General features: G+C 43.8%; 1 protein-coding gene across 1 annotated transcript in view; it reads right to left on the bottom strand.

Moving 5' to 3' along the window:
• The window catches only part of DECR1 (2,4-dienoyl-CoA reductase 1), a 77,402-nt gene extending 57,331 nt beyond the window's left edge, over positions 1-20,071 (bottom strand). Inside the window, exon 1 of the mRNA XM_056522312.1 lies at positions 19,911-20,071. Coding sequence (XP_056378287.1) covers positions 19,911-19,982 — 72 coding nt within the window. The 5' untranslated portion in view covers positions 19,983-20,071. The remainder of the gene's footprint in view (positions 1-19,910) is intronic.
• Positions 20,072-21,973: the final 1,902 nt, after the last annotated feature.

Genomic DNA, 21,973 nt, shown 5'->3' with positions numbered 1-21,973 from the left:
AATATGCGCTGTTCCACTGTATTTAGGGGATTTAGTTGCGGTCTAGTAGTCACGCTAGCTTTAGCGGGGAGTAGTTTAGAACTCACGGTTTAAGGTCTGCTGAGGCCGGTAGGTTTTTCAGGCCTAGCGTGTCTTTGCAAGTTGGGCAGATCCGTCCTGCTACTCCGGCATCCACGAGAGCAGCAACCCAAGAGAGCAATAATTGGCTACAGCTCCCTTATATGGGCAGGGGCTGGACTAGTGCTAATTGGTCCAATACTTGCGTCAATCACCATTACAAAGGATTATGGGTAACATGTGACCCAAGGACCTCCAAAGGTCCTCCAACATACCATAGAGGATATTAACATGGTCACATGACCAAAGGTCCTGCGACGCCAAACAAGGTAAGTACTATACATTATATTAAATATACATTATTACTAAATATATACATATATCAACACTGTAGAATTAGAGTAGAGAAGAGGCGACTAGAGGCTGTCCCAGTTGGGGGTCCCTACCTGAGCGTAGTTACTCTGACTTTGGGAACCACCACACTAGGTACGGTATACAATACGGTACCAGGACACCACACCAGCATAGTTCTAGAGTCCCATCACTAAATCAGTTCTTAAAAACAACCTAGTCAGAATCAAAAAACAAAGTGTCATCGTCCTTACAGATTTTCCAGTGTAAAGGGCTCGCGTACATGGATGTCAGAAGTCTGCACTGAACATACAGCAGTGTGTATACAGAATAGAAGGACTAGAAGCTAATGTTGTGTGGTGTCATAACACCAAATGCTGTCCTCGGGCATGCCTTCTGCTCCTGTGATGGGACCACTGTTCTACTATTTACTATGTTTGTGCACTTTACTACATTTACTGTATTATTGTATTGTATATGCACTGAAGGAGATGCAGAGTAACCAGGTGAACCCTCAAATTGCCCCAATTACAGTAGAATTTTCCAATGAAAGTGTCTGCTATTGAAAGATGTCCCTGATTGGGAGAAAGGCTCAAAATTCTTCCTAAATGACGGAATACTGTTCTGTACTCACTGCAGAGTGTATTTACCTATAAAAACACTATAAAAAGCAATATTACAGTATAATCTCCCAGTGTCGTTTAATAACCCCTTATCACGCCCGTATAATTTCATCCCCCTTTTGCCACTGCCACATCATTTCCCCTTGATCCCCCTGTGTCATTTCAGTCCCCCTTTAGCCCGTGTAATTTCATCAAACCCCCCCCCCCCTCTCTCTCTAGGAAGTGGCACAGGGGGATAAAGGGGGAATAAAATGCACGGGGGGGGGGGGGGGGGGTTGGTAAAGAGGGGGTGATGAATTTGCACAGAGGGCAATGAAGGGGAAATTAAATAGCACGGGGGGTGGATGATGATTTGGCACAGGGGAATAAAGTGGCACGTGGGGGGGGGGGGTGAATGATGTGGCCGGCAGACGTACAGAAGCAGGAGACCACTGTTTAAACATTGGTCTTCTGCTTGTGTGCTGGGGCTTATGCAGGGGTGTGTAACAGGAGCCTGGATCCCTTGCCAGGGTATTGGCTGTACCCCCTGATGGCGGCACTGTGTACAAGGTAGTGCTGGCACATAAGTCTGGTTGTCCCCTATTGGGAGTGTTTTAACCCCTAATTAGAGTGTTTTGTCCCCTTATGGGTGTGTCCGCATCCGCTATTGGGAATGTCCCCTATTTGGCGGGTGCAAATACAAGTCTTATGGGAATCTGCCGGGGAATTAAAAACCGTCCCCTATTGGGAGGTGTCCACTAAGGGTGTATGCACACCACATTTTTGCTATACAGTACCCATATACGGTTTCAAGTTAAAAACCGTACAGAACCATATAGCAAACCGTATGCATTGACTTAACATTGTAAACCGTATGTCAAGCGCATCATCCAGTTTAGTCCATTTTGAGTCTTATACGATTATGTCCGTTTTTTTACCCATACCCAAAACCGTAGACTACCACTTTTTTTATTTGTCCAGGTGAAAAACAGTATTAAACCGTTTTTAGACATGGGAGTCAATGGGAACCGTACAGAACCGTATGTGTGTACGGTTCCGTCTGGTTTGCACCATACAATTTTTGACTTTGCACAGTTTTTTACTTGGAATTTCAATCAAACAAGTGAAGCTTTATTCAAAATGGAGTGAAAAGTTAAAAATGTATACGGTTTTTTTTTTCTTAAAAACCGATGCAACTGGACATCATTTTTCAGACCGTATACGGTTTTAAATCACATATGGGCTGAAATTTGTACACACATTTTGATACAGTTTAGTCCGGTTTTGAGGAATCAGTCTTTCATCAAAAACCTGATACAGGAACTGTTTTGCAAAAACGTGGTGTGCATGCACCCTAAGGGAGATTTTACTGTATAGTGTAGGGGGTAGGAGTTGCCCCAGTTTGTGCTTAGTCGCTGCTTCTGCGTTGAACTCCATGTGAGCTGCAATGTGGAAGAGAGTTGGAAGAAGTGTGAGGTGATCCAGAGGGAAGCTTGAAGAAAACTCCTAATCATGTCAGCCCCGCCATCCTGCAAGTGTTCCCCATCCAGGATTTGGTGAGTCATACCCTGGCGGTGTCAGTGAAACTGGAACTTAGCAGAACCCTATCCAGCGTGGGATATCTCCTAATCTACACCTGCCTCAGTAAAAGACAGTTATCCGTAACCCAGCATCGGTTCATTGTCCCTGTGCCCGGGCCAGGAGAAGCTGTCTCCACATCGGACCATGTATAGGCTAGCTAACGGTGCCCTGGCGTCACGAATTGAAAAGTGTATCTTGCATCCCTGTGTCACAATTGGCTTTTAGGCCCCTAATAAGTGCTGCTTCACACCACATAGGCCCTATAGATACATCAGAGGTCCCACCACAGACTGGCTGCCAGTTAAGCGGCCAGCAATGTAAGTGATCAGACAACTCATAAACCATTCTGCCGTATCACTTACAAGTACGTTGTCCTCTGTGCTCAAGAATTAAAAGCCATTACATGTTCCTTCCCCAAAATAATGACCAAAAATGTCAAGGCCAGAGCTAAAAGTGCTCACATATAGAACCACAGATGTCATATGGTAAGAGGATAACAAGGATGGACTTTGAATACATTCAATAGAAAAGGTCACCCATGTACTGCTGTTTATTCACTTCCAGTGACATCTAGGTTTATTAACAATCCGCTCGGTAATTATATGAAATGGTGAATGTACAAATATTCTAAAGTCATTGGCTTCAATGTCAATATATAGTATAGCAGAGCACCCCCTCACCTGAACAGGAGAAAAACAGGGCATCAACAACTACCACCTCAATCTCTTATCGTATGGATATCCTAAATAACTAGAGTCATTTTAACCAAATAACTAGAAATGAATGCGCATATTATATTAACAGATGTATAGACTGAATTGTCCCGTCTTAAAAAGCACGTCCAAAGTATCTCTTACTAAATAAACATTACCTTGGATAAAAACACATTTAAAACAGATGACTAGTTGAGTATCCAGTGTTGGCCGGTTTTTCTACCTAAACTTTGTGGGAAATGAAAAGCAACAATGACTCTCCCGACCTCAAATCCAGAGTTGTCAGGATGTCTAAAAGCCCTGGGCAATTTCTGCAGCCTGACAGTAGCGCAGTCTAGAGATGTACTCTAGAGAAGTGCCATAGACTTGCATGGCACTTCAGAGGAAAAAAATAATCTACTCTAGATCTTTGTAGCAGAGTGCCATTTCTTTAGTGTTGTCACAAGATGCTAGACATCTTATCCCCTAGCCAAAGGATAGGGGATAAGATGTCTGATCGGGGGGGATCCTGCTGGCAGTGGCCGTGAAATCACGATAGCGGCCGCCCGCTCCAAGCGTTCTGAACAGAATGCTTTAATGTTGTGTCCCTTTAAAATAACTTATAATAGCCCCTCCCCCTCATGACGGATAAAGGGAGAAAAAAAGAGATAGGGAGAGGATAGCGCCTCACGTAATTCTGTGGGACAATCCCAAGCCACGAACCCCAATGTTAGTAACACTCACCTGGCGTATATCTTGGTATGTGTATTTCCCCCTCCGTTTGGGATCAGATGATCTCGGGCTGCAGCCTGCAGGATCCGGCCGGGGCTCAGTTTGATATCGGCAAGAGCTTGGAATAGGTGCAAGAAATGAAAAGGTGGTCTGCTGTGGCGCTGCCTCTTAGAGATCAAGATGCAGATTCAGTCTTTTATGGTAAAAACTAGGGATGTCCCGATACCAATACTAGTATCGGTATTGGGGACGATACTTGGCATTTGCATGGTATCATGGACTTGTTTAATGTCCCCGACACTATGCCCGATACCTGGAGCTGTGCGTTGCTGTCCTGTTCTCCGCTGTCCCGTTCTCCCGATCGCAATCATTGCGTCCTATGGAGGAGCATGTGACACACACATCACTCCTCCTCCCCTGCGCCCAGCGTAACGCTACGTGTATGTCACATGCTCCTCCATAGGACACAATGATGCGGTCGGGAGAACGGGACAGCGGAGCGACAACACCCGAGGACAGCCGAATGGTGAGTGCTGTCTATATAAGGGGGGGGGGGGGGGCGGGGGCTGCTGTCTATAAGGGGGGCTTGCTCCCTACAAGGGGGTACACTGCTCCCTGTCTACAAGGAGGGGGCCCACTGTCTACAAGGAGGGGAGGGGAGGGGCCCGCTGTCTACAAGTGGGACAAGGGAGGCAAGAGGGGTTGCTGTCTACTAGGGGGGGCCCTGTCTACAAGGGGGGGCTGCAGTCTACAGGGGGGCTGCTACTAATGTCTGCAACTATCTATACTACCTACAAGGGGATACTACCTACTATTAAAAGGCAATCTTACAGCAGAGTCACCTGCACTAACTTGAATTTATAGGTATATAGTGCAGGTGACCCGGTTTCTACCGCTGCTCACCATGTGAATGTCAGCCCAATCTCCCTGGAGACATTGGTTTTGCCGCCAATGCAAATTCCCTGTTCTGTCCAATGGAGAAGAGTGAAATCTTGGCTAATACTACAGCAGCCGCCTCCATTGTACACAACAAGGAACCCACATATCAGCACAGTAAGCAGCGCCAGAAACCACGTCACCCTGGTGTCAGATTCCCCTTTAAAATAAAAGTACTCGTACTTGGTATCGGCGAGTACCAGAATGAAAGTATCGGTACTCGTTATTAAAAAAATGGTATCGGGACATTCCTAGTAAAAACTCTCAATTATTGGTACATATATTGAGATAACAGACATGCAAGACGCGTTTCAGGGGTAAGTTCCCCCTTTTTTCAATTGCAATTGAAAAAGGGGGAACTTACCCCCGAAACGCGTCTTGCATGTCTGTTATCTCAATTTCTGTACCAATAAGTGAGAGTTTTTACCATAAAAGACTGAATCTGCATCTTGATCTCGAAGGGGCAGCACCACAGCAGACCACCTTTTCATTTCTTGCACCTAGCCCCTTCATAACATTACATCCCCGCCCCCCTCAATGCAAGTCTTTGGGAGGGGGCGTGATGGCTGTCACGCCCCCTCCCATAGACTTGCATTGAGGTGTGGGGCTATGATGTCGCGAGCTCTCAGCGCCGGCTCCAGCGTTCGGAACAGTTTGTACCAAACGCTGAGCAGCGGGGTACCCCTTTGAGTCTCTTGGGCATCGAGTTCACCAGAGCTTCACAGGTTGTCACTGGAGTCCTCTTCCACTCCTCCATGATGGCATCACAGAGCTGGTGGATGTTAGAGACCTTGTCCTCCCCCACCTTCCATGTCACGGTACATGTCAGCATTCCCTCAATGAACTGTAGCCCCCCCAGTGCCAGCAGTACTCATGACACTCACACCACCATGCTGGACTGTAGGCAAGACACCTTTTTGTACTCCTCACCTGGTTACCGCCACACATTCTTGATGCAATCTGAATCAAACAAGTTTATCTTGGTCTCACTGGACCACAGAACATGGCTCCAGTATTCTGCTTGTCTTCAGCAAACTGTTTGCGGACTTTCTTGTGCTTCATATTTTGATGTAGTGCGCAGAGTATGGTCTGAGCACTGACTGGCCAACCTCCCCCCCACCAGCACCCTTCAACCTTTGAAGCAATGCTGGCAGCACTCATTTGTCTATTTCCCTAAGAGAACCTATGGTTATAATGTTGAGCACGTGCACTCAACTTCTTTGGTCGCTCTCTTTCAGACACCTTTGCTTTTTTCACATGTTGTAATGTTGAAGACATAATTTAAGAATTTTTTTTGTGCATTTATTATAAAAAAAAATTTTAAACTAACATTTCACATAGACATATATTCTGTATTTGGACCCTTGAGCACTAAAGGCCTCCCAATTCTCTTCATCATCCAGGATGTCCATACAATAAGAGATTGCATTTAATGTCATTATAAAGCAAAAAAAATTTAATATTAGGGGAAGCTGAATATTCACATATACTCCGTGATTTCCATATATGGGGAAAAACAAAATTGCAGTCAGTTCGTAGGTAGTTTGTATACATACTAAATAGGCACATATTTTGAAGTAAAGGTTTCCCATAGTGTAGGGCAACTGATGTCTGCCTTATAGGGTTTTTTCTTTGTCTGGTTCAAGTCAGCAGGGTTTCAGGTTGGACTTTATGGACTCTTTTTCAACCTTATGAACTATGAGGCCACGTATAATATTTCACTGTAATAGTCATTCAAACAGCAGTGAATGCGATGATTAAGACTTTTCTGAACCCATCATAAGTATTCCAATAAAATATGTATTGGCCTCCGAGTTGATCTGCAATTTCCAAGTCTATAATGAGAATAATCTGCGTCATATAGAGCGATGCACAGAGCCCATATGTATAGAGAACAGCCTCCACAGTGCACCGGCGGAGGATGCCAACAGTGGACAGAAGATACCACTGCAAGGTGAATGTGTGATGAGCGTCGGAGAGGCAATGAAGCGTTTAATTAAAATCTTACTTTTACCTTAAGGACGTGTTTGTTGGTAATTTGATGTCCTTGAAATGATAACCGCATATACAGGGAAATATGCTGAAGCATCAGTCTGCAGAGCAAGATAGTACCAGCAAAGCGACTAAAGAGGAGTCTGACCTAACACTCTCCCCATTCATCTCAGCACCTCCGTCATATAAAGGATCCGCAACAACTCCTTTACAAGCAATGCAAAATAGCAGGTCAGAAGGAAGCAAAAATAGTTACTAAGTGATTAGAATAGGACATTTAGTACAGCAGAAATCTGCCATGTTAAAGGAGAAGTACCATGGGGAAAAAACTGTATCCATCCGCTTGGCCCCTCCACGATCTTGTACGGGACCCCGGCTATCCCCGGGAGAAGCGTGCCACAACCCTGCACGAAGCATGGGGCCGCGACGCCCGTTCCAAATATCTCTCTATGGGAGTGCCGGAGAAAGCCGAACGCCCCTCGTAAGGGGGCTGTGACATGCCGCTCCAGAGGATAGCCAGGGCCCAGCAGACAGACCCTCCATGCTCTAAACCTATAGAAAAGTTTTCCCACCCATGATATATATCTCTATCTCTATCTCCTTTAGTATTTTACAAAATTGCACACACAGCTATTCCCTATTATACCAGGACTCTACTTGCTTATGAGTGCCCCTTAAGTACCACAGACCCACAAAGATTTGTGACAGAGTTGAAATTTCATGGATGTATACGCCAAATGGAAAATGATTTAGGTAAACTAGAAGAATGGTCAGAACTCTGGACAATGACATTTATGTGGATAAATAAGTGTATAGAGAAAGGTATTAGCAGTAGAGGGAAATTCTCATTGGTATATAGGGAGAGGTATTAGCAATAGAAAAGAAAGTACTCTTGGGTGTATATAGAGAGGTATTAGCAGTAAGGAGGGAAGTGGCATTGGTGTATAGGGGAGGTATTAGCAGTAGAGAGGGAAGTGCTCATGGGTGTAAAGGAAGAGGTATTAGCAGTAGAGAGGGAAGCGCTCATGGGTGTATAGGGAGAGGTATTATCAGTAGAGAGGGAAGTGCTCATGGGTGTATAGGGAGAGGTATTAGCAGTAGAGAGGGAAGTGCTCATGGGTGTATAGGGAAAGGTATTAGCAGTATAGGGGAAGTGCTCATCCCTCTGTACAGAACACCGGTGAGACTTCACTTGGAGTATTGTGCGCAGTACTGGAGGCCGTATCTCCAGAAGGATATAGATTCTCTAGAGAGAGTTCAAAGAAGATACTAAACTAGTACATGGATTGCAGGATAAAAAAAAATTACCAGGAAAGGTTAAAGGACCTTAACATGTCTAGAAGACAAACAAGACCAAGGGGATATGATGGAAACGTTTATATACATAATGGGAATTACACAGTAAAGGAGGAGAGGAGATTTAAAGGGGTATTCCATAAAAAAAAAAAAAAAAAAAAAGACTTTTTCATATCAACTGGCTCCAGAAAGTTAAAACAGATTTGTTAATTACATCTATTAAAAAATCTTATCAGCTGCTGAAGTGGAGTTATTTTCTGTCTGACCACAGTGCTCTCTGCTGACACCTCTGTCCATGTCAGGAACTGTCCAGAGCAGGAGAGGTTTGCTATGGGGATTTGCCCCTATTCTGGACAGTTCCTGACATGGACAGAGGTGTTGCCAGAGAGCACCGTGGTCAGACAAAAAAGAACAACTCATCTTCAGCAGAAGCTAAGTACTGGAAGGATTATGTTTTTTTTAATAGAAGTAATTAACAAATCTGTCTAACTTTCTGGAGCCAGTTGATCTAAAAAAAAAATTTAAAAAAAATATAAATTAAAAACTTTTTTCATGGAATACCCCTTTAAAAGAAGAAAAAACACCACAAGAGGACATGTAAACATACACTGCCTCCTCATATATAAAAGAGACATCATGGACCCCTCAGGCCCAGCTGCATCCCCCCCCCTCCCCCTTTACTCCCCTATAGTTACCACCTTGCAGGTTACATGCTGTTTTTGTTGCAGATCACCATAGATTCCTCTACTCCTGCATTAAAAGTGGTGAAATTCACTGTAAAGATCTGAAACAAGTCCTAAAAGAATAAGCATGCTGCAAAGCTAAAACCCCATATGATGCTCCTATTTCCATGTATCTGCAGCATGTGGATAAGATTTGTCACATTTCACCCACCTGACTGACACTGTGATCCTCTGTGGATTCTATCTGCATGCAAGTGTCACAGTAAATCTGGCCCATGTGAATTCACCAATGACTTTATGGCTGATCGGTATAGAGTTCAGTATGTCATTTTATGAAGATCCTACAAGCTTCTGCAGCAACCAGGTAAGGAATAACACCAATACAACGCTGCCATCTAGTGGACTTGGAAAGTAAAAAGACAACTTACAGTAGCTTGTATCTATCCTTAGGCCTAATACAGATGAAAAGTTTGCAGATTGGATATATTACAATGTTTATTATGTTCTCTTGTACTATTGGTTTATGCAAAGTTTGTTGAAAGGTTGGTGACCATTTAAATGGTCACCAATCTTTCTACAAACTTTGCTTAGATCAATAGTACAAGAGAACATTGTAATACATGTTTGTGAAAAAATACTTATTCCTCCTAAACTCCTCATTCCCTGAAAAAAATACTAAAAGTCCATCTTGCAAGAAAAGCTCATTAAGGGAATAAGTGATAGCTGCTAATGAAAGTCTATGAAGAACAGAGAGGGGGAGGAAGACAGAAGGACATATAGAGACTAAGACTGTTGTGTTGGGATCTCACCCCAGTGTTAAACAGTTCACGCTGCTTAGTATTTCTCTATAATGTCGTCCATGCTGCTGCTTCTTACAGTGTGTGGTATACACATATAGTGGAGTAGAGTCTTCTCTTCTGTGTGCACAGTGTATGGGAGCCATCGTACAGGCTGCCTTAGGGCTCGTTCACATTAACGTTTGCCCCTGTTAATAAAGGCCATTATCAATCTGTTTGATAATTTTTCAAACGGATTGCAAATGGCTGTAAAAATCTCATTGATGTCAATGGGATTTTTTTTACAATCCTTTATCACCCATCTGCTTCCTGTTCCATTTTTTTTTGTTTGTTTTTTATGCGTTGCATGCAGTTTTGTTTTTCTCCTGTCAAAAATAACGGAATAGAAACAAATAATATAACATTGAAGTCTATGGCAAACGGAATAGCCTTTGAAAGGGTAATCCCCTCCCCAGCGTTCGGAACATTTATTTCTGGTGGTGCGGGCTTCAAGGTTCGCCCCGCCCTCTCATGACATCACGCTACGCCCCTCGAGATGTCATGCCCCACCCCCTCAATGCAAGTCTATGGAAGGGGGTGTGACCGCTGCCATGCTCCCTCCCATAGACTTTCATTGAGGGGGCGGGAAGTGATGTCACAAGGGGGTGGAGCCATGACATCACGATACTCCGTCCCATGCATCGCCCGTCATCAGCCACAGAGTGATTCTTGCTCTGTGCAGCTGAAAAACGGGGGTGCTGCAGGAGAGATCGCGGGGGTCCCCAGTGGCGGCAACCCCGCGATCAGACATCTTATCCCCTATCCTTTGGATAGGGGATAATATGTCTAGGGGTGGAGTACCCCCTTTAAGTGCTATACATGGGAGGTTCCAGTGGATGGACCCCAGCTTTCCTGAACTTGAAGGGTTCTCATGTACATATGTGCTCACTCACTCCTTGGGATTAAAAAGATGGAGGCTTTCCGGTTCCCTGTAAGAGTTCTATGTGCTGCCATACAGGCTTCATCAGACTTGGTGTCTATTGAGACATTCTCCACTAGACGTAGGGTTGGACTGGATCACCAGGGGTACCGGGAGATCCTCCAGTGGGCCCTGCTCTGACACAGTAATGTGCCCCAATAGTCAGGCAGATATCATCCTATCTGGAACTGACTCCACTTGGAACAGAAGCCAGGCTACTTGTCACTAGGGTCTCTTTAGGATGATTCATAAAAAACAAATAAATCGTATAGCTAATATGTCTGGTGTGCAATGATAACATGCCATTGCATGCAGGGATGTGGAAATCCTATCGCCCGACGCCCGGGACACGTAGTTCTGGGCACCGGGCAGGTGAACTTTTCATAGATTTAGCCCTGTATCGGGCAAGCAGGGCCAACTTCCCTGTTTTAAAAAAACAAAAACATTTATGCGGTGTGAGGTGCAGGAGCGGATGCAAGTCTGCACCTCACACAGGCGCTCGGGGTGTATGGAGCAGGCTCTTGACTCGAGCGGCCCCTGGGCCGACACTAATCGCCCGGAATGCGGTGATCGCCACGGCCGGATATTAACCCATCAAAGTTGACAGCGGTGTCAAAGGATCCTTTAACCATCTAATGGGGTGGATCCCCCCCCCCCCCCCCCCCCGCAGTGCAATCGCGAGGGGCGATCCCCTGTGAGGTAGCCGGAGGGCATACCTCTGCATTCATGGCTGCCCCCATAGATCTGCATTTGAATGAGCCTGCCTTGAGCAGGCTCAAACAAATGAACACAGCTCAATGGAGTTCAATAGAACTGCATTGATCTGTATGAGGAATCTAAATTATTCCTCCTAAAAAAAGTGTATTTAAAAAAGAAAGTTTAAAAGGAGAACTCCGGAATAGGAAAATTATCGTCCATACTGCTGGCAGTAAATAAATAAACAGGTACATACCTTCCTTCGCTCCCCCGATGCCTCCGGTAACCCACTCCGGTCTCCGCCACGATCCTCTTCCTTGTTGCCGGTGGTCGGCGAGTCATACTGCTCTCAGCCAATCATTCGCCGACCACTGGCAACCAGGAAGAGGATCACGGCGGAGACCGGAGTGGGTTACCGGAGGCATCGGGGGAGCGAAGGAAGGTATGTACCTGTTTATTTTTTTTACTGACGGTAGTATGGACGATCATTTTCCTATTCCGGAGTTCTCCTTAAATAAAAGCTTAAAAACACCCATTAACCCCTTCCATATTAAAAGTACATATCACTCCCCTTTTCCATATAAAAATATGTAAACATAATAAAGATAACATATTTGGTATTGGTGCGTGCGTAATTGTCCGAACTATTAAAAATGAAAATGTTATACCTCATACGGTAAATGGCGTTAACGTAAAAAAATAAAAATAAAACAACAAATCACAGAATTGCATTTGTTTATGTTTATAACATCATATCCCAGAAAAAAAATGAAGTAAAAAAAGGTGTTCAAAAAGTCCGATCAATACCAAAATGGTAACGATACAAACAGCATATTACAGCCCAAAAAATTAGCCCTCATACAGCCTAGTATAGAAAAATGTAAATATTATAGGGGTCAGGGATTTATTTTTATTTTTTTAATTAAAACATGATGGACACTAAACAAATTTAGTATTCTTGTAATCAGGCCGACCTAAAGTATCAAAATAATATGCAAGTTTGACCACAAGGTGAATGGCGAAAAAAAGAAAACCCCCAATTTTTTTTTTTTTTTTCAATTTCACCTCACAAATAAATTTTTTTGGTTTCAGAGCATCAGCTATGGAAAAATTAAAGGAGCCATTACAAAGTATATTTGGCCCCGCAAAAAACAAGCCTCATATGGGTCTGTAGATAGAAAAATAAGAGTTATGGCTATTATAAAGACCTTATTAACATACTATTTTGGTTGAAATTATTTTATCTACCAGGACAAGTGGATTTTCTTGAGGGACAAGTAGATTGTGTTCCGCTTTAGTCCCTTGGACATTTTTTTTTTATTTCCACACCCCTGGCATGTAACATAGTAACACAGTTCATGTGGTTGAAAAAAAGACCAGAGTCCATCAAGTTCAACCTATATCCCTAATGAGTCCCTACAGAGATGATCCAGAGGAAGGCAAAAACCCTCATACTAGAGGTAAAAATTCCTTCCAGACTCCAAATATGGCATCAGAATAAATCCCTGGATCAACGTTCTGTCCCTATAAATCTAGTATCTATAACCAGTAATGTTATTATTCTCCAAAAATGCATCCAGACCCGTTTTGAACTCTTTTACAGAGTTCACCATGACCACCTCCTCAGGGAGAGAATTCCACGGTCTCACTGCTCTTAGGCTAGGTTCAGACTACGGAATCTGCAGGCATAAAATTTCCGCCCGGAGATTCCGAGTGCGGCCAGCGCCGGATGAATCAGTAGTCGCTAGGACCACGCGGACACTGCAGTCTCCAATAGACTGCAATGTGTTCCACGTGGATTTCCGCCTTAAAGGGGTAGTCCAGTGGTGAAAAACTTATCCCTATCCTAAGGATAGGGGATAAGTTTGAGATCGCGGGGGGTCCGACCGCTGGGGCCCCCTGCGATCTCTCTGTACAGGGCCCCGGCTCTTGGCCCAGATAGCGGGTGTCGACCCCCGCACGAAGCGGCGGCTGACACGCCCCCTCAATACATCTCAATGGCAGAGCCGGAGATTGCCGAAGGCAGCGCTTCGGCTCTGCCATAGACTTGTATTGACTTGTGGAGTGATGCAAAAAATTGCAAAAAAATTGGTCTGCAGTGGCGTTGCCTTGTAGAGAACGGAATGAAGTTTCAGTCTTATAATTTAAAATCTCATTTATTGAAACATAAACTGAGATGTGGAAATGCAAAACGCGTTTCGAGGGTAAGTTCCCTCTTTCTCAATTGCAAGGAATAATATTATAAAGGTACATACAGTCGGGCGCCATTTATATAAGGAAAAAAGGCGCACAAAACAAAAAAACTAAAATTATGTACTGCCCACAAAGGGGCGTTTTCAATAAAATTCACATTCACTGTTAAAAAATGCATATGATCAGTTTTCTACACATATTATACAAAGACTTATAAAAGAACAATGCAAGTATAAAAAACATGTGATTGCGTAGAATTATGTTAATATTCTATATATCTGTAGTCTTTTATGAGCGAGCGTTGTATTACAGTGTATAAGTCCAGAAAACAGGGTTGGACTTTGGGATAACCAAGACGAGGCTTGGAGCCGGATGTATACGTCATATCTAGCGCTGGTACGCTGGTTCATTCACAAACCACAGCGACCAATCATCATAGAGCCGCACATGACGTCAAAATAGTTAAAAACCAATAGAGCACGTTATCGGCTGGGGGAATGTACGTCGTAAAGGTCGCTTCGTATGTGATAAATACGCCGACCAATCGCTATGAAGTGCAGAGCGAGGTGGCCAATCAGAATCACTTGTATTCTGTCAATGGATGGTGCAAGATTCAGATTTCAAAAAACGGCTGCTAAGCCATTCAGATCTTTTGCCGGATTGTTTGGTATTATCTGGTAAGGTGCTCGTATGTGTACGTAGCTACTTTTTGGTATACGCCATTGGTCTGGGCGATTGGCCTATCAGTGACAGGCCGGTATCTGTGTAGCTTTTCAATGGTATTTGTGAAGGTCCCCGCTGTGAGTTTCGTAGGTCCAGTGACTGCTCTCTGTCCTGCTCCCGCCGTGGTGACCAATAGGAGTGGATCCCGATATGAACTTGGTCGTGGGACCCGAGGGGAAAAAAGAGAGAGGTTTCTTCTAGCACTGGTAGGTATGTATTTCTTAGATTAAATCGAGTGTTCGATATAATCATTCAAGCCTAGTGGGTTTAAAGTTTTCAGCTTGAAAATCCAGTAGTTCTCCCTCCTGCACAACTGCGTGTAGCGACGATGGCTGGTGGCCGGAATATGTTCTATGGGTAATACAGAGAAATCAGAAAACTTACATTCGTGTCGTAGTGCAGCATGACGAGATACGCTATGTTGTTGATAACCTTTTTTCACATTGGATCAATGGTTATTGAGTCTCGTGCTGAGCATTTGTGTGGTTCTGCCAACATATTGGGTGCCGCAGGTACATTCCAGGAGGTAAATTACATATTCAGTTTTGCAGGTCATTAGAGTTTTAATCTTAAATGTTTCACCAGTGGTTTTGGAGGTGAAGGCTTTGCATCGATTTTTTATGTTGGAACAACATTTGCAATTTGCCGTCCCCGCATCGGAAAGCCCCTATGATAGTGCTAGTTGTTAATGTAGGTTTCCTTATATTCCTCAGCTTGCTCGGGGCCAGCATGTTCTTCAGAGATTGATTCCTTCTTAAGGTGATTTTTGGGCATGCTGGTAAGATGTCTTTTAAGAAAGGATCTAGTAGTAATATATCCCAGTGCGATTGTAGTATTTGTTTAATGTTCCGATGGTCTGTAGAGTAAGTGGTTAAAAAATTATATGTGTAGGTTTTATCTTCTGTTATATTTGTTGGGTTCGTAGTTTTAGGTTGAAGGCAGGTCTTCTGGTCCAGGTGGCTCGCTTTTAGCTTACTATTTCTGATCAAAGATTTCGGATAGCCTTTTTCCTTAAATCTATTATCCAGGATTTTGCTCTGCTCTTTGTAGTCTTGGTCCGTCGTACAGTTCCGGCGGATTCTCTTATACTGTCCGAAAGGGATATTCTTGGTCCATTTGTCTGAATGACAGCTTTTAAAATTAAGGTAACTATTTCCGTCCACGGATTTAAAGAAGGTTTTCGTATTAATGTGTCCGCGATTGTCATGTGAGACAATTACATCGAGAAACTCAGCATTATTTGCATAGTGTGTATATGTGAAACGAACGTTGCATGGATTTTTGTTTAAACAGGAGATGAATTCTGTAAGATCCGTTGTATTGTTGTCCCATACGATGAATATATCATCGATATACCTTTTGTAAATAATACAATGCCGGAACAGGGGGTGCTCATAGATATACTGCTCCTCAAATGCTCCCATAAACAGGTTTGCTAAACTGGGTGCGAATTTAGAGCCCATCGCTGTGCCACAGTGTTGTTTGTAAATGGTCCCATTGAATCTGAAAAAATTATGTTCTAAAATGAATTTTATTGCGGTTAGTATAAATTCCTGTTGTTCGCTGGGCATCTGTTTGTCGCGGTCTAGGTATCGCGACACTGCAGCGATTCCTTGATCATGTTGAATGATAGTATAAAGTGACATTATGTCCATGGTAAGGAAGGAGAAATGATCTTCCCATTTCAGATTAATAATGGAGTTGATAAAATCACTAGTATCACGGGTGTAGGAAGGTAATTGGCAGACATATTTCTGGAGATGGAGATCAATGTATTGCGACAGATTGGATGTAAGTGAATTGATTCCAGAGATTATTGGACGACCAGGAGGGTTATTGAGGCATTTGTGTATTTTCGGTAGATGATAGAATATAGGGACATCAGGTTCAGATATTTTGATAAAGTTATACTCTTGTTTATTGATTATACCATCCTTCAGTCCTTTGTCCAAAAGGACTGACATTTCTTTCTGATAGCTGAGGGTTGGGTTTCTATCCAAAGTAATGTAGAATGTTTCATCCGCTAATAGTCTATATGATTCTGCAATGTATTCTTCCCTGTTCTGAATTACGATTGTTCACCTTACCAGATAATACCAAACAATCCGGCAAAAGATCTGAATGGCTTAGCAGCCGTTTTTTGAAATCTGAATCTTGCACCATCCATTGACAGAATACAAGTGATTCTGATTGGCCACCTCGCTCTGCACTTCATAGCGATTGGTCGGCGTATTTATCACATACGAAGCGACCTTTACGACGTACATTCCCCCAGCCGATAACGTGCTCTATTGGTTTTTAACTATTTTGACGTCATGTGCGGCTCTATGATGATTGGTCGCTGTGGTTTGTGAATGAACCAGCGTACCAGCGCTAGATATGACGTATACATCCGGCTCCAAGCCTCGTCTTGGTTATCCCAAAGTCCAACCCTGTTTTCTGGACTTATACACTGTAATACAACGCTCGCTCATAAAAGACTACAGATATATAGAATATTAACATAATTCTACGCAATCACATGTTTTTTATACTTGCATTGTTCTTTTATAAGTCTTTGTATAATATGTGTAGAAAACTGATCATATGCATTTTTTAACAGTGAATGTGAATTTTATTGAAAACGCCCCTTTGTGGGCAGTACAGAGTTTTTGTTTTTTTGTTTTTTGCGCCTTTTTTCCTTATATAAATGGCGCCCGACTGTATGTACCTTATAATATTATTCCTTGCAATTGAGAAAGAGGGAACTTACCCTCGAAACGCGTTTTGCATTTCCACATCTCAGTTTATGTTTCAATAAATGAGATTTTAAATTATAAGACTGAAACTTCATTCCGTTCTCTACAAGGCAGCGCCACTGCAGACCAATTTTTTTGCAATTTTTTGCATCACTCCACAAGTTTATTGCCGATCTCTCATCGAGGACCCGGCTGGACCCTGCAGGCTGCAGCCAGAGACCATCTGACCCCATACGGAGGGGAGATATGCACATATCAAGCTATACCCCAGGTGAGTACCACTAATACTGGGGTTGCGGACCGGGATTATCCCACTGAATTACGCGAGGCGCTATCCTCTCCGTCTCTTTTATCTCTTTTCCACATTTCAGACTTGTATTGAGGGGGCGTGTCGGCCGCCGCTTCGTGCGGAGGTCGACACGCCCCCTTCCCGCGGGCTGTCGGGGCTCCGTACAGGAGATCGCAGGGGGCCCCAGCGGTCGGACCCCCGCGATCTGCAACTTATCCCCTATCCTTAAGATAGGGGATAAGTTGTTCACCACCGAGTCACCACTGGACTACTCCTTTAAGAAAGAGCACCGCCTTTCCTCAGGCGAAAATTTCTAAGCGGATTTTCAAAGCGGATTTTCCGCTTCACAAATTCCCGAAGTGTGAATTTGTGAACGGAAACCCAGTCACTACACTATACATTTTAGCAAGCGGAATTTCTGACGGAAATTCCGTAGTCTGAACCTAGCCTTACAGTAAAGAACCCCCATCTGTGCTGGTGTACAAACCTTCTTTCCTCTAAACGTAGAGGATGCCCCCTTGTTATGTGATATATTCTGTAAGGAAGTGGGGGGGCAGGGATCGACTGATATCGATATTTTTAGGGCCAACACCGATAATCTGTGAAGGTTAAGGCCGATAGCCGATAATTTATACCGATATTCCGGTATAAGTTATTGGCTATTTCTCCTCTCCTCAGAGTATGGTCACACGTAGCGCATCCGGAGCATATTTCATGCTGCGGGTGCGCCGATATCGGTCACAAGAACGAGTTTCCTTCTGCGGCTGGGTAGCTGTGTGACCGCTCGTAGCATTGGATTTCCTGCTGTAGGCGGATGCCTACAGTGGGAAATGTGGCGGTAGGTGCAAACACACAGAACTACCCAGACGTGGCAGGAAACTCGCTAGTGACTGCAGTTGGCATATTCTGCAGCATAAAATACGCTGTGGATGCACTACGTGTGACCCTAACCAGAATATCCCCACGATAAAAACAAGCAATCTCCAGGTAGCAGAGCGGGATCAATGGAAGCGCGGAGACCAGATAAGAAGTTAAAAGGATTTAATTTCCCATAATGCAACGCGTTTCACGGTCACCCGCTTCCTCAGGCCTGAGGAAGCGGGTGACCGTGAAACGCGTTGCATTATGGGAAATAAATCCTTTTAACTTCTTATCTGGTCTCAGCGCTAACATTGATCCCGCTCTGCTACCTGGAGATTGCTTGTTTTTATCGTGATTCTATTTCAGCGGGACAAAGCTGCAGAGACCCTTTGATGATACGCCCTGTTCCATTGTTGTACTTTAGAGATGAGCGAACTTACAGTAAATTTGATTCGTCACGAACTTCTCGGCTCGGCAGTTGATGACTTTTCCTGCATAAATTAGTTCAGCTTTCCGGTGCTCCGGTGGGCTGGAAAAGGTGGATACAGTCCTAGGAGACTCTTTCCTAGGACTGTATCCACCTTTTCCAGCCCACCGGAGCACCTGAAAGCTGAACTAATTTATGCAGGAAAAGCCATCAACTGCCGAGCCGAGAAGTTCGTGACGAATCAAATTTACTGTAAGTTCGCTCATCTCTATTGTACTTGCTTGGAGTACAACTTCATGTGGTAAGCGCAATTCACATTTAGCGCTACCAACTCACCTTTGGTGTTACACTACGGAGCGCATCCGTTTGTGTTTTTTTATTTCAGAATATCCCCAGGGAGAGATTTGGCAGTGTGAACACTGTTCACTTTTATTCAAATCAGGTAAAAGCCATCAGCATGGTATACATATAACCCCTAGTGAAACACACCACCATGGCGACACACTAGGCTTTGCTTGTGGCTTTTCTGCGATAAATCAAAACAAAAAGAAGTTTTTGGTCATGTGACTAGGGAGGATTTGCTGTTGTGCTGCCTGAGCCTATAGGGCAGTGGTCTTCAACCTACGGACCTCCAGATGATGTTGCAAAACTACAACTCCCAGCATGCACGGACAGCCAACGGCTGTCCGTGCATGCTGGGAGTTGTAGTTTTGCAACATCTGGAGGTCCGCAGGTTGAAGACCACTGCTATAGGGAATGGTTTCCTTCCTTCAGTTGTCCAGGCATGCTGGGAGTTCTAGTTCTGAAACAGCTGGAGGAACCCTGGTTGGGAAACACTGCCTTATAATGCAAGAATAGTTGTGTGCAAGCTTGGTGCAATGTCTCCCATCCTTTACCAGTCATAAACTTGCTTAAAAGAAAACCTATGCAGCCATAATGCCATCACCATAGCAACCTGTGCAGCCTAATTCTGAACTAGACAATCCAGAGAGGTAAACCAAAATCATACTCTTAGAAATGCAGTATGTATTACAGTAAGAAAAGGTGTATTTTTATGGCTCTCCTGCACTCATGGACTATGGGCAGTCTGCCCTTTATACAATTTAGTTTCAAAGTCACAAAAGAGCCTTTCCCATATCAAAGATGGCCGCTTACATCGCTCAAGGCGGTTGCCTATTGGCTAAGGATGGGTCACGTGTGCAAGCAGACCCGACACCTGAGCGCTCTGTAAAAGTTTATGGCGCCTTGTGCGGAGGCGCTGACTGTAGGGTAATAAACGTGACAGGAGGATAGACTGGAGGCTCACCCGGATCCCGTTCCCGGAGCCCCTCGTACCCAGCACGGCTCGCCGCCCCACAGCTGTGATTAGAGCTGCCATCTTTCCAGACAAATGTTCGTGTAACGTCAAAATCGTACAACTTTATTCACAGGAACAAATTACACTCAGCCCAGCAGAAGCACGTGACCTGTCTTCACCTTGGATCACTCCGCAATGTGATCTGTCTGTAGGAATGTCTGTAAATGATTTATTTCCTGCTCCTTCTATTCCCAACATGTAGAGTAGATATGTGTATCCTACATTAAAAGATATGCAGTAAGCTGCTATAGAACTACAGAGCCCAGCATTGCATTTGAATTACTACAATTGGAAAGTCACACTATGAATGCATTGTGCAAGGAAGCCATAAAATACAACTTTCCCTACAGTAAAAAAAAAATATCTGCAGAATGAGGCATGGAGGACCCCCATAAACAGTATGAGCCATAGAGGACCCCCATAAACAGTATGAGATATAGAGGACCCCCATAAACAGTATGAGTCATAGAGGACCCCCATAAACAGTATGAGATATAGAGGACCCCCATAAACAGTATGAGATATAGAGGACCCCCATAAACAGTATGAGATATAGAGGACCCCCATAAACAGTATGAGTCATAGAGGACCCCCATAAACAGTATGAGATATAGAGGACCCCCATAAACAGTATGAGATATAGAGGGCCCCCATAAACAGTATGAGATATAGAGGACCCCCATAAACAGTATGAGATATAGAGGACCCCATAAACAGTATGAGATATAGAGGACCCCCATAAACAGTATGAGATATAGAGGACCCCCATAAACAGTATGAGATATAGAGGACCCCATAAACAGTATGAGATATAGAGGACCCCCATAAACAGTATGAGTCATAGAGGACCCCCATAAACAGTATGAGATATAGAGGACCCCCATAAACAGTATGATATATAGAGGACCCCCATAAACAGTATGATATATAGAGGACCCCCATAAACAGTATGAGTCATAGAGGACCCCTATAAACAGTATGAGATATAGAGGACCCCCATAAACAGTATGAGATATAGAGGACCCCCATAAACAGTATGAGATATAGAGGACCCCATAAACAGTATGAGATATAGAGGCCCCCATAAACAGTATGAGATATAGAGGGCCCCCATAAACAGTATGATATATAGAGGACCCCCATAAACAGTATGAGTCATAGAGGACCCCTATAAACAGTATGATATATAGAGGACCCCCATAAACAGTATGAGATATAGAGGACCCCCATAAACAGTATGAGATATAGAGGACCCCCATAAACAGTATGAGATATAGAGGCCCCCATAAACAGCATGAGATATAGAGGGCCCCCATAAACAGTGTGAGATATAGAAGACCCCCATAAACAGTATGAGATATAGAAGACCCCCATAAACAGTATGAGATATAGAAGACCACCATAAACAGTATGAGATATAGAAGACCCCCATAAACAGTATGAGATATAGAGGACCCCCATAAACAGTATGATATATACAGGACCCCCATAACGAAGTCAGTAAGTAGAGGGCCCCCATAAACAGTATGAGACATAGAGGGCCCCCATAAACAGTATGAGACATAGAGGGCCCCCATAAACAGTATGAGACATAGAGGGCCCCCATAAACAGTATGAGACATACAGTCATATGCAAAAAATAATTGGGTGTTTGGATTCACAATTTAATTTTGAGCTATGAAATATATAAAAGACACAGTAATATTTCAGTAGTGAAATTAGGTTTATTGGATGAACAGAAAATGTGCAATCAGCATCAAAAGTAGATGGGTGCATAAATGTGGGCACCCCAACAAAAATATCACATCAATATTTAGTTTCTCCTCCTTTAGCAGAAATAACGTCCTCAAGACACTTCATATAATCTGTACTGGATCTGGATTCTGGATGAAGAGATTTTGGACCATTCCCATACCTCCCAACTTTTGCTAAGAGCAAATGGGAACAAGCCACACCCACTAATCATGCCCTCAGCCACACCCCTAGCCACGCCCCATCACGTCAGCACATGC

This window comes from Hyla sarda, chromosome 5 (assembly GCF_029499605.1).
Source record: "Hyla sarda isolate aHylSar1 chromosome 5, aHylSar1.hap1, whole genome shotgun sequence".
Lineage (NCBI taxonomy): Eukaryota > Metazoa > Chordata > Amphibia > Anura > Hylidae > Hyla > Hyla sarda.
This window is presented reverse-complemented; position numbering and strand designations above follow the sequence as displayed.